The 13,557-nt window shown below is 37.5% G+C and overlaps 1 protein-coding gene and 2 long non-coding RNA genes across 14 annotated transcripts in view; 1 reads left to right on the forward strand and 2 right to left on the reverse strand.

The window, feature by feature from the left end:
• Nucleotides 1-13,557, forward strand: part of LOC136247257 (uncharacterized) — a 237,281-nt gene that overhangs the window by 120,079 nt on the left and 103,645 nt on the right. The window contains exon 4 of the mRNA XM_066038884.1: nt 4,809-5,019. Coding sequence (XP_065894956.1) covers nt 4,809-5,019 — 211 coding nt within the window. The remainder of the gene's footprint in view (nt 1-4,808; nt 5,020-13,557) is intronic.
• The window catches only part of LOC136247263 (uncharacterized), a 75,750-nt gene continuing 70,932 nt past the window's right edge, over nt 8,740-13,557 (reverse strand). For all 11 annotated transcript variants that reach the window (XR_010697271.1, XR_010697270.1, XR_010697278.1 and 8 more), the window contains one exon: nt 8,740-8,809. This is a non-coding gene — a long non-coding RNA (uncharacterized lncRNA). The remainder of the gene's footprint in view (nt 8,810-13,557) is intronic.
• On the reverse strand, nt 9,697-10,708 carry LOC136247273 (uncharacterized). Of its 2 annotated transcripts, XR_010697306.1 has the most exons (4): nt 10,221-10,708; nt 10,027-10,070; nt 9,797-9,976; nt 9,697-9,749 (listed from the first exon to the last, which is right to left on the reverse strand). It is a non-coding gene; the product is annotated as an uncharacterized lncRNA (long non-coding RNA). The 2 variants fall into 2 exon arrangements; XR_010697305.1 differs by having other exon boundaries at nt 10,027-10,708.

Consider the following 13,557-nt stretch of genomic DNA (forward strand, 5'->3'; position numbering starts at 1 on the left):
TGAAAACTGTGTCACTTAGGGCCTTAAATGATTGAATATCAACGTTTCGGTCAGTGGACTCCGGGAAATTGTATGCGACAATGTTATTTTTCCTTCGATCTCTATCTGCCATCTCATCTATAATGTCTAGAGCATTAGTAGATGGACCAGCTCCTTGTACATACTTATATAGTTAAGTAACTAATTGAAATTGTACACATGTAATTGCGCATTAGCATTATACCCCTGGAGGGTCCTGCTGATTAACAATAAATAAATACCTAGGTAAGCAGCAAGTTCTATCCTGTTCTTTCTGCGGAGCACAGAATTTTAAAAATATTCTTTGCATCTCACGAAATACTAAATCGATAATTCTGTGACAACAATCCTGCCTCCGGTTTTAATGGTGAATCTAGCAATGGGATACTACAATGAACATCTCACAATGGTAGGGGGGCCATTTGTGAAAGTTGATTTTTCGGATTAAGGACTTGTAACAAAATATTTGGTCCGGGTGCATAAACGGTCCGGCTGGACTGCATATGTTCGACATAAATGGTCCGGCCGGACCAGCTATGACAGCAAAAATGGTCCTACCCGAGCAAAACTGGTCCAGATTATAAATGTCAATGCTATTAAAGCTAAGCCACTACTTGTTGTGATTAGCTATACTGAGTGACGAAATAATTACCTAACCGAGGCTACTACAAACTTAACCAAAGTCAAAGTGCAATGATTGATCCACTTCAAGTTACTGGTGAGCACCACTCCTAAGTCTTTTTCGTGGGTCTCATGACAATAGTAGAAATAAGATATCTAGTGTTGGAAGTAGATTTGAAGGGAACATATACACATTTAGTGAAGTTGAGTATCATATTAGAAAGGGAAGACTAATAATAAATGGAGTTATGAATCAATTGATTATCTAATCTATAGAGTGTCAGCCAATTTTTATATGCTAGCAGAGGTGGATCCAGACTTATGGAAAGGGGGTCAAAATGAACAGAAGCACTGCATTGTCCGGTAAGGTGAGATCAAAAAAATGTCACAGCCAGTTGATAATAGCTGCCCACCTCACCAACTACGTATTTATCGCTGATGGAGTACATAAAAATCCTTACATAGCTCACTACACACTACTGTGACTGCTTTATTAGAGTGATTGTTCTATTAGAGTATTTCGATCTTAGTACGTGTACTAAAATTTATGGAGGGGGTCAAGAGCCCTTGTATCCGCCCCGTATACTGACATGCATTTTCAGGAACTACGTCGTGAGCAAGGGTTTAATATATACGTTATAGCATCAACCATATGTGACCTAATTTTAGAAAACCGTCGATATCCGCACAATTTTCAAAATGCATTTTATTTGTTCTTTGTTTTCTACAGGGACAGGGGAATGGACTAGCCAAGTTTCAGCTTCCTAAGTTAAGCAGCGTTGGAAATACAGCACTAGACAGCCGGACGAACAAATAATTAGATTTTTTTTATATGTACAGAAGCTATCGAGAAAAGTATCTACAGGCGCTTACATAAACCATCATAACTTACTGATACAACGACGTACGGAATTGAATCTTGGCTCATTGTGTTCGCCATCAATTTGTGCATCTACCAAGGTATAGTTTTCCCCCAGGCATGCTTCTTTGTTCGAGAAGGAAGGTAAATTCACTGAAAAAAGATCGTCGGTAAATTCTTTCGTCATCGCAACGTAAACTAATGTCTGTAACTTTGGAATCTTTTTGTGTATGGAGATGAAACAAAGATTTTTGTACTCCCTATGGACAGGTGAACAAGATGATGCCCAGGATGTATCCATTGGCGGCTTAATTCGCCCACTAGCGAGGCGATAGTAACTTAGGAAATTATTTTCTGGAGCTTGCGTTTAATACCCATACTTTTTAAATGCGTTTATTACAAAAGTATTGTTGTGCGTATATCGACGGTTTTCCAAAATTCTGTCACATATTGCTTCAGATATCTTAACTTAGCTGCAAAATTCATGCCAGCATAATTATAGGGTGCATGCATGACAAACTGGGGCGAACCGTTTATGTTCAGATCGGACCATTTATGCACTGGCATGGGTGTTCCGGGGGGACCAAGTATGTAAGCACAAACGGTCCGGCCGGACCTATTATGACAGCATAAATGGTCCGCCAGGACCTTATTTTCCCGGACCATCGGTACGTTGACAGGACCCTACTATATGTGTTGATTGTTGCAAAGCATGTGTATATGTGTGCATGTACATGTACATCACTGTTAAAACACGAAATCGAACATGTGTAACAATTACGCGATTAAGATTCGTGAATAAAAATATCAATAATTTTCAGGCCTACTAGACAAACTGCTTAGATTAGTGAGCTGAAAATGAGTATGTAGCTGGAATAGTCATCGTAGAAATTCCTAGCAGTAGTACAGAACAATAGGTTTACAAACCACTGATTTATGATTCCAAAGCCAACTCCGTGTAGCAAATGCGAGATCGAGATACTCTAATTGAACAGTCACCCTAATAGAGCATTCAGCTAGTTCATGACTTACTCCATTATAGATTTCTATTACATTGCAAGTTATTCTGTAAGGAATTCAGCAGCAACCAGTTAATATTGTAGACAGCTTAGCTACAAGCAAGTCACCCTGTAGAGAGTTCAGCTACAAATATATCGCTGTATAATTACAACAAGTCACACTGAAGAGAGATCAGCTACAAATATATCGCTGTAGACATTCAGAATATTACAAGTCACACTGAAGAGAGTTCAGCTATCAACAAGGCATGCACCCTGTAGAGAGTTCAGCTACAAACAATTCACTCTGTAAAAATTTTGCTACAAATAAGTCTTCATGCAGAGAGTTTAACAACCAAAACCCACCATGCAAAGAATTCAGCTTTACTAACAAGTTACTCTGTAGAGTAATCAGCTAGAAACAAAGGAGAGCTCTGCTAGAAAACGTCACCTTGTAGAGAGTTCAGCTACAAACAAATTACACTGTAGAGAGATCACATAGAAGAAACCACCTTGTAGAGGGTTCAGCTGTGAAGTGATCACCCTATAGAGAGTTCATCTACAAAGAAACCATCTTGTTGAGAGATCAGTAAGAAACAAGTCACCTGTAGAGAGATCAGCTACAAAAAACCACCTTGTAGAGATTTCAGTTACAAACAAGTCACCCTGCAGAAAGTTTGGTTACAAATTTCACCCTGTAGAGTATTCAGCTACAAACAAATCACCTTGTAGAGTGTACAACTAGACACAAGCCACCAAGTAGAGAGATCAGCTAGAAGAAATCACCTTGCAGAGAGTTCAGCTACAATGAAACCATCCTGTAGAGAGTTCAGCTACAACTCCATTACCCTGCATACACTTCGGCTACAAAAAAACCATCATGTAGAGAGTTCAGCTGCAAACAAATCACACTTTAGAGAATTCAGCTACAAACAAATCGCCCTGTAGAGAGATCAGCTAGAAGAAGTTACCTTGTAGAGAGTTTAGCTACAAAGAAACCATCATGTAGAGAGCTCAGCTGCAAACAAATCACCCTGTAGAGAGTTCAGCTGCAATAGATCACTGTGTAGAGAGTTCAACTAGAAGAAGTCACCATGTAGAAAGGTCATCTGCAAATAAATCACCCTGTAGAGATTTCAGCTACAAACAAGTCACCCTGTAGAGATATCAGCTAGATACAAGTTACCCTATAGGGATCAGCTACAAACAAATCACCCTGTAGAAACATGTGTTAAAAACAAATCACCATGTAGAGTTTTTTTCCTGAGCATATCAGCTGTGCTGTCTGCTCAGTAACAATAATAACAATAATAATAATATTAATAGAGAGTTCAGCTAGAAACAAGTCACTCTGAAAAGAGTCCAGCTACAAACAATAAGAGTTTCAGTTACAGTTCAGTTATGTAACCTTATTACCTACAGTATGTGATTATCTTTCATTGTTAAATATAAAAAATAATTTCAATCAGACAAAAAGCTGTACACAAAATTTCTTCCTTTGTTCCACAATTCCTGCAGAGAAGAAAAAAAGTTAGAAGGAAGTACCAAAGCCATTTAATGGCTGGCGTTGTGGCTTGTAATACACAAAGAAATGATATCTAAGCCAAAACAGACAAGCTGTAAATAAGAGTGCGGTCCCAAAAAGGCCAGGATGAAAAACATGTGAAATCCAAAGTGGTGGCCAAGAAAACGTTGTGATGGTAGGTCAATGGTAAAAATTTTAATTATGAAAATTCGAGTGAATTTGGTGCCGAATCCTAGTGGAGGAGGCAACGCAAATTTACCTGAATTTTTGTAATTAATTTTTTGCCATTAACCTACCATCACAGCCATTTCTTGGCTGCCACCTTGGATTTCACATCTTCTTTCATCCTTGCCTTTTTGGGAGCCGCACTATTTTTTTACAGCTTGGTTATTTTGGTTTAGATATCTATATACATTATACACATTACATTTAAGCAAAAATAAAACCTACATGCCTGTGCTCTTTACTAATATCCCTCGTAACTGTGTTAATATAATATATACATATAATGTATATTTCCAGATTTGACAAAACCAGGTTTCTACACACATGCAGATTTAAGGATCATATATCATTGTAGAAATATGCTGTCTATTTCAAATAATTGACATGTTACTTCAAAATGCAATGTAAGAATTGTGTAAAAAAAATGTAGGTCACAAGCAGAAGCAGTGGTCAAGTTACAAGTGGTTAATAAATGTCAAAGAATTTAATGTATGTGGAAGCCTGGATTTAGTCATATATATATATATAAATATATATTTGTGTGTCTGTATATTTGTTGCAGACTAATACAGAAAAAGAAATGTTACCTTCCACTAAACACAGAAGTGATTCCGCATCATTATTAGATGAATATGCTGGTTCAACCATTTCCAGATTAGCTCATAAATTTTCAAACCTTGATGTTATTGATGTAAAAGAACTGAACACTGATGACTTTGTAGAATGGTTGAAAGCAAAAGGATTCTCTTTAGAACACTGTCAAGCTTTTAAAGGTAACATGCTAATATACACACATTTCACTTTTCAATTCTACATAGCTAGCACATTCAGACTTAAACTGGTGACCTAATACATGTACATGTGATGATGACATTGGCTCACAACTTTAACTAGCATCAAGACACACATTAGTGTGCCGTGCGTTCGAAAAAGCCGGCACACTATACTGTGGGTATATGCCAGGAAGAAAGAAAATGTCATTTTCATGCCTTTGTATCTTAGTGATCCTTTATCTGAAAGGAACCAAATTGCTTCAGAGTTGCCTTGCCAGTTAGGGGAGTCCACATTCCAAATTTGAAGGAAATCACCAGCTAATATCAAGATACAAGTGGCCAAAGTTTGATTTTTTCTTTGCTTTTTACTTTCACACACTTTGCAAAAAATTGCTATAAGCACAAACAAGTTATCCGATCATCTTGAAATTTGGCAAACTTAAAGGGAGTCCAAGGCAAATCCTTATATCAAATTTGGTGCAAATTCAATAAATAATTCAAGATTTATGATCAATTAATTGCATAAAACAAGATCGATTGTTGCCATGCCTACAGGATAAACCGCTTCACGTAGTGAGTTGAAAATCGGTATGTAACTATATTTGTGACTGGATTTTGGAAAAACGATCCAAATCGAACATTAGAAGTTTCGAGATAAACGGTTTTAAAGAATTGAAGCCAGCATACCTCTCCAAGGATAGGAAGCACGCGTATGAAATTTACACAAAAGATGCATCAATCTGTTACCTTTCAAGCCACTTCCAGTACTTGTAGCTGCTTGTACAGTTTCCCGCCAAATAAGATAGAAAATCTGAGCAGTTGGACGAGCGAAGTAGTATCACGAGTGCTCACAAAGGGGTGGAGGCTGGGGGGTGGCGGAGAGGGCAAAAGATAGGCCTAGATAGGCCTCAAAATGGAGGCAGACCACGATTGGAGTCCAGACACGAGATTATAGGGCTGTGCTGGCTCCTTAGTGGCTGATATGTAGCAAAATCTACATAGAACACGTCTGGCCAACATTATAAGGCTGTCCACCAGTAAACCACTGATTCTTGCCAAGCCAGGTCCTTCACAAGGCCTGAAACCGCCATTTGGGCACTCCACACCACCCAGAAAATACGTCTATTAAAACCAGCCTCGTGTAGTTTGAGTAGTGCTGAGTGTCTAAACTTGTAGTACGATAGTGTAGCTATCCACTGGTGGTGTTAGTTTGATTTTGCCTGATGTGCGATTTGGTTCGGTTCTGTAAAATCTGGTCACATTTGATCATGAAACAATCAGCATGGATTTGCTTCACTGCTTGTGTTGTAGTTACTAGTGACACGATGAGTTTAACTCTAGAGTTTCAGAGGGATAGCGTAAGTGACGGGTGAGTTACAGGATGGCCGAATTTGACAACGTTCATTCCTGTAAAATCCTCACGTGTAGTGGTCGCGTCATTTATTGTCTGCAGCGCGCGGTTTTTCATTACTGGCCGCGCGACTCACTGCCGCGAGTATTGATGTAATTAGTATAGGTAATCACACACATTGGAATGCAATTATGAAATAATTGTACTCGTAACAGCCAAAATTGCACTCGGCTTCACCTCGCGCAATTTTGACTGTTATTCGTACAGTTATTCCCTAATTGCACTCAAATGTGTGTGATTGCCTACTAATCGCATAGTAACCACTCTTCATGGTTTTTAGTACACATCTATCCAGTTGACTGTGGCCAATAACTTCTACCAGGTGATTGCATCATCCTTCTTTATATTAAATCGAGTGACCGAGGATTCCTTAATGTTAATGTAAATGTTTGTGTCTCATTATAATAATGATGGTCATCTCTCTTTGCTGTTGCACTTAAAAGGCTTCACCTGTCAGCAATTCTCATTGGCTACTCAAAATGTCTACAAATGTTGCGCTTAAAGGCTTCTGTTATTCTGATATTTTATTGGCTACTTTACAGTGCAATTACAGAAACAAGGCAGTGTGATTTGGGATTAATTGCACTCCTACTATTGGGACTAATGTATGGCTAATAATATAAATTCTGGAAAATAATTTATTGTAGTATGATGCATGGGCTGATCAAAGACTGCCGCCAGTGTTACAAATCAGTTGTAAACTGGTTTACAATTACAAATAATTGTAGCATGGCTAAGTAGCTCCTTTTAAACACATAGTCTGGCCATGCTCTAATTATTTCGAAGACTTCAAATGAAACCGAACATCAGACTGACATAGGAAGTCACAATACAAGGTTAATACATCAAGGACTGACAAGGAGGTAAATCACTCTGGAACAAATAATTGCACAACACTGTGCTCATCTGAATGAAAGGAAGAAATACAACTGCTAAGCTGAGTCGGTAGCTAACTGTGTATAGGGATGTGCCGATTTTGCCGGCAAAATTTTCGGAAAACTACGTTGATAAAAGCAAAGAGCAAAATGCTGGAAAAATAGGTGGAAAATTGGAAAAAATGGCAGCAAGGAATGGCAACTTAGCACATTATGTATAATAAAGATCGAGATACTCTAATAGAGCGAAATATTGAGCAAAATAGGTAAAAAAATAAAAGAATTGCTGGAAAGAAAAATAGGTGGAAAAAAAGCAAAATAGGTTCATCCCTAACTGTGTACCACAATAAATTAAGCTAACCAAGGCTATTATAGTGCTGCACCACTCAACAATGAACAAACCTCCGCTACACCAGTCTAAATGTTACAAAGTAGTACAATAGCTGGAGTTGATGGGCATTGATGATGGTACCTCATGCTCATGCATGGTAAAAGCGCTACCAATGAATTAACCAACCATCAAGACATCAATTAGTAAGTAAAATTGTTCCTTGTACATAGCACTCAGCAGTAGCCAGTAGCCTTACTTTCTTGTTCCTTCTGTGTTACAAATAAGTGCCTTTGATCTGTGCACGCCCCTATACCACAAATTAGTTAGAACACACCCATTCGGTTTGTATCTGAATTGTAAACAACTCCACCCTCAGGCCTGCAACACTTAGGTGTGATGTTTACAAATCAGATGCAAACCTCATGGGTGTGTTATAACTATTACTTGCGTCATGTGAGGTTGTATATATATATATATGCAAGCATGTAATTAGTTATAATAATTTTAACTAGTTAGACAGCTTCTTGCTGCACTTATTACAGTACCATGATTATTATCAGAATAGTCTACACAAACTGCATGAAACCCTTTGTTGTATCCATCACAGCATACAATTTTACTTCAGTTTTCAGAATTCTTGATTTACATTTGTGATGCTGTAAAGAGGAAAAATTTCTCTTATTCACTTTATCCTTATCTTCCATAAATGTGGTCACAATTCTTTTCTTAAAAACAGTGATACACGTGTCCCTGCTATGTGCTAAACACCACTGTGAAAAAGCTCAGAATAATAAGGTCTATAACAGTCTTATTATGTTAGTATTGGAATGAAATAGTACAGCATATATTAATAGATTAGGACTTTACTAACAAGCTTATTGAATACATTTAAGACAGTCATATATTAGAGATTAAATCACTAGTATAGTGCAGTGTATTATCAGACGATAATAAGCCTATTTCAACCATATATTGGCTACTATACTACTGTACTTTTTTACTTTCCTATAATCTGTGGCTACCTTAATTAAATAATTTCTATAATTATATTTGTAATGAATTAAATTCTGTAAATATATTAAAACCACTATACGTACAGCTATTAAATCAATGTCTCCTTGGCCGGCCATGACAGTATCAAATCAATTTTGTCATTTATCAGTCTTTATCCAACTGCAGCAGGTACGACAGTAAATACAATTCACAAGTTCCATTACAAATTACCTGTATTATCATCACTATGTAGAACTCTGTGATAATCTGTTAGTTGGCTTAGTAGAACTGTCCCACAGCTCTAATACAAATATGGTAAATATAATGTGTATTCTGGACAATCGTTGGACTTACAGTTTGTAACAATAAGAATCTCATAAAACCGAGACCTTGTCTGGAAACCTAGTATTACCATGTAGAATGGCGGCTAGGTCCCACAACTCTATTAACAATGGTAAATATAATGCGTATACTGAACAATCATTGTACTTACGTATACAGTTTGTAACAATATTTTAAAACTGAGGCCGAGTCTGGGACCGACAATCCATGTACAACTAAGACAAGTCTGATAAGACCAGGTCTCACAACCCTAAATGGAGGCAAACATAATTCATATTCTGGATTATTTGGTGTACTTACAGTTGTTATCAGTGAGTCTAACCAGACATAAAATAGCCATTTAGTATGTGACTTTGTTGGGCTAACGTGTTATGTAAGCTCACAAGAAACATCTGATACACTGATAACCAAGTCCAAGAATCTTGTAATCACTAAGTACAACTGAAACAAGACTAAATATAATATAATTTGCATACTCTCAGTGAACTTACTTTTGTTAGCAATATGAGCATGGTCAGTGAAATAAGGACAAACAAGATGGAACAGGTTCTTGAAAGCACTCAACTCATTTACAGTGCCAGACAAGGTAGCAGCCATCGGCTGTTGATAAAAAGTATGAAGACATGAGACCGGTTCCCAGAAGAAATGAGACCAGTTTCCACAAACCTAAACGAATGTAAATATAAATTGTATACTGGACACTCTCAGTATACTTACTTACAGATTCTAGCAATAAGAAGAATTTCCTAGAACTGAGACCAAGTCTGTAATTCCTTCCCTATTAAAAAGAAAATGAATAAAAACACAATCAGGCTTAGCACTTACAGCTGTAAGTATAATTAGAAGATGACGTTGAACAACTCCGTGAAAAAAGAACAAAACTGTCCACATATGGTCGCTACCAGATTCTTTAAAGGAAGCAGCTGCCATTGAAGGAAACTAACACTGCAGATGTTGTACACTGACAGCCTGTAGAACTAAGGGGTTCGACAAGAAACTGTACCACTGAAGAGATAATATACAAAATCATAAGAGCAGACCATGCATACTCTTACCGTTGATGGCTGATGAACTGTGTCCACTCGTCATCCGCCATAAGCTGAGATAACAGGATATAGCTAAAACATTTAATACGTACACAGCAACACCAAAGTTGAATCATTTACAGGCCATTGTCATACAATACACAATAAACAATTTAATACGGCTAAACCTATCGTACAAGCTATCATTTTAGTCTAATACTTACTCATCTAGAGCTGTTTTTGATTGCTGCCATCTAAGGAATTGTCCACTTGGCCGTGCCACTTCACCACTGGCTACAGCCAGCAGGGACGTACAGTTGTGGTCCATAACTATCATCGTGGCTCATTGGATGATGGCACTGATCGCGCACACTCTCTCCGCAAGATACACTGTCATATCACTCACATTTACAACCTCTGATACAACAATAGCGACAAAGATGGCGACTTAATTGCATCTAATACGCATGCGCACACCACTGACCCTTTCAATTTTAAACAAGCATTACTACGAACTTTTGCAGGTGTGCTAACTGTGCAAGAAAATCTAGATTTGTATGACTCTTAGATTGAATAATTAATTTTTCTGGTATTATATGCTTTGCTATATGAAAATGTGTGCGTATGAAATTATCACAACAAACTGAAGCTAGTTAGCTAGCTATAGTGATTAACAGAAGTGTAGCTACTTATTGTAAAATCATCATGACTTTGTTTGGTACAGTAAAAAAATTTAAGTCACATAAGATAGTGAAGCTAAAAATAATGAGATCTGATGGTGAAGCTAAAAAGTTATCACATTTAGTTAAGTAAACAAAGCCATACAAAGAATGTGTATTAAACTAAAGTATAATCGGTTTCCCATAATATAAGATGGGGTTTATACTAAACTATAAGATAGTTAGTGTAATGCAAGACTATACTGAGATTATTTGTATAGTTTAAGCCATTAGATATACCATCTTATATTCCTCTTTTTTCACAGTGCACATCAATTTGGCTATATTCACAGTCTGCAGTATCTAACTGCTTCCTCATATCACAGAAAATGTCTACTTATCTGTGTTCAACATCTGTGCAATAATTTGTCTGCCATCTCCAATGGCGGATCCAGGATGGGGCATTTGGGGCAAATGCCCCCCCCCCCTCCCTAACCTTGCGGAGGAGCCAGCCATACTTCTGATTAAAATAGCTACTAAACTTTGTCAGGCCAAGAAACTCATGAAAATATGCACATTTTACTAGCATTTATTACAAATTCACCTGAAACCAAAGCGAACCAAAGTCAAACTAGCCGAGAAATTGTCTTTCAGCACCTTTGTACGTACTAAGCGCCTCTAAAAATAATTATCGCGTCGCAGTTGTTTAAGACATTCAGGGCCTTTAAAACAACTTTTAAGACTTTACAACTATCTGAAAAGGCCAAAATGGCAAAAATCAACAGTGAGACACTACTAAGAGGTGATTATTTGCTACTTCAAAAATACAGCACTGAACTAGAGAATCTGGCTCTCCCCCAACCACTTACAACTTAGTCTGCTTGTGCCCCTCCCTTGCCAACTCCTGGATCCTCCCCTGATCTCCAACAATTGTGGTATAGGTTGAATCATACAGATGAATTCTACTATCACTGTTTATTTTAAAGACAGCCCAATGTTTGATTTTTTGACTTATGATAGTACGCATGTATAATTGTGACTGGCCCTTTGAAAATAGGGCATGTGGGTACCTGATTTTTGTCTAATTTTCAAACTTCTATCATTCATAACTTTTTATTTGACTATGCTCTGTGGCAATACAATTTCAGTTCCTGTTAAGCCTTTAATTAGCCCTTTGATGCAAGTTACAGAATGCAAATATTTTTTCTCAATACTGCTATATGACCTGTATTGTGAAGGGGTGTGGTTTGTGCCACACATGCCCTGTTTTCACAGGCCCAGTCACAATTTGTAAGTTTCTTTCCTGTTTCCTGAAAAGTGGTGATCATTTGTGTTGTAATAATGTACTTTGTAATCCACCACTTGAACAAAGTTGTATCTTCAATAGGTTTTGGAAAGCATTAATGTGCAGGACTGACAGTTCTTTACCATTGGAAAATCTTTGTAATTCTTTTTGATTAAGCTATGTATATACCTCCACATTTTGTCCAAAAACCCTTTTCTGATGTTGCATCATTTTCATCTTCACTACTATGATCAAGTGTTCTTAAGATATATACTGAGGAGAGTATCCTACTCTCATATACCCATGTAGAAAGGCATATCATGAAGTTATGATGTAACAACAAGATGTTGAAGTGTGTGACATATGGGCAGCCGCAAAAGTGCAAAAATCTTTAGCACCCTTCACACTTGCAATGTTCAGGATGACTGTATTCATGAATGGGCTAGCAAGAAACACCTACAAAGCGGTTTTAACCCATGAAGGAACGATATTAGTTCGATGAGAAATGTTTAGAACTGGAGTTAATTTGGTTGCTAGCGACTTTGTTAAGCATGCATTCAATCGTTACCATGTTCAACTAATGACATCATTAATTATACAAAGAAAAATGGGCAAACTCAGAAGTGCTCTGTCATAACTTCACGATATGCCCTTCTACAGGGGTATATATATGAGAGAAGGATTCTCTCCCCAGTATATATGTATCTAATCCAAAACAGCCAAGCTGTAAAAAAAGTGTGCGGCCCTAAGAAAGGCTATGGTGAAAAAAGATGTGAAATCCAAGGTGGCGGCCAAGAAATGGCTGTGATGGTAGGTTAATGGTAAAAATTTTAATAACAACTATTCAGGTGAATTTGGTGCCGCTTGGTCTTGGCACAAAAATTCACCTGAATTGTCGTTATTAAAATTTTTACCATTAACCTACCATCACAGCCATTTCTTGGCCGCCACCTTGGATTTCACATCTTTTTTCACCATAGCCTTTCTGAGGGCCGCACACTATTTTTACAGCTTGGCTGTTTTGGATTAGATTTCATTTCTTTTTGTATTTGTATACCCCAAAGCCGGCCTATGGCCAGCTTTGGGACTTTTTTAACCTATGTTTTTTTCTTTACTACAGGAAGAAGAAAAGATGAAGTAGATGTACTTTAAATATTTTATCAGTAAATGTACAAATTATATATACTGTATAATACATATGTGACCGAATTTGCGAAAAGGGGTCTTCCACACACATCCAATTTGCCAATTTTGACAATTGATAACTTCAGATTGGAAAGAGCTATTGCCTTGATATTTGGGCAGTGGTGAGCACCACTATAGCTGAATACATGGTGAAATTGTCAGGTTAATATGTTACTTGAACACTGAGTTATGGTCTCCAATGTTTACGGAATTGGATGTGCGTGGAAGACCCCTTTTCGCAAATCCGGTCACATATATTGATTACAGAAATCTCCATGGTGGTTTCTTTGTAACTGAACACTCTACAAGGTGACTTCTTCTAATTGCTCTCTCTACAGGGTGATTTGTTTGTAGCTGAACTATCTACATGGTGGTTTCTTTGTAGCTGAACTCTCTACAAGGTAATTTCTTCTAGCTGATCTCTCTACAGGG

This window comes from Dysidea avara, chromosome 2 (genome assembly GCF_963678975.1).
Source record: "Dysidea avara chromosome 2, odDysAvar1.4, whole genome shotgun sequence".
NCBI lineage: Eukaryota > Metazoa > Porifera > Demospongiae > Dictyoceratida > Dysideidae > Dysidea > Dysidea avara.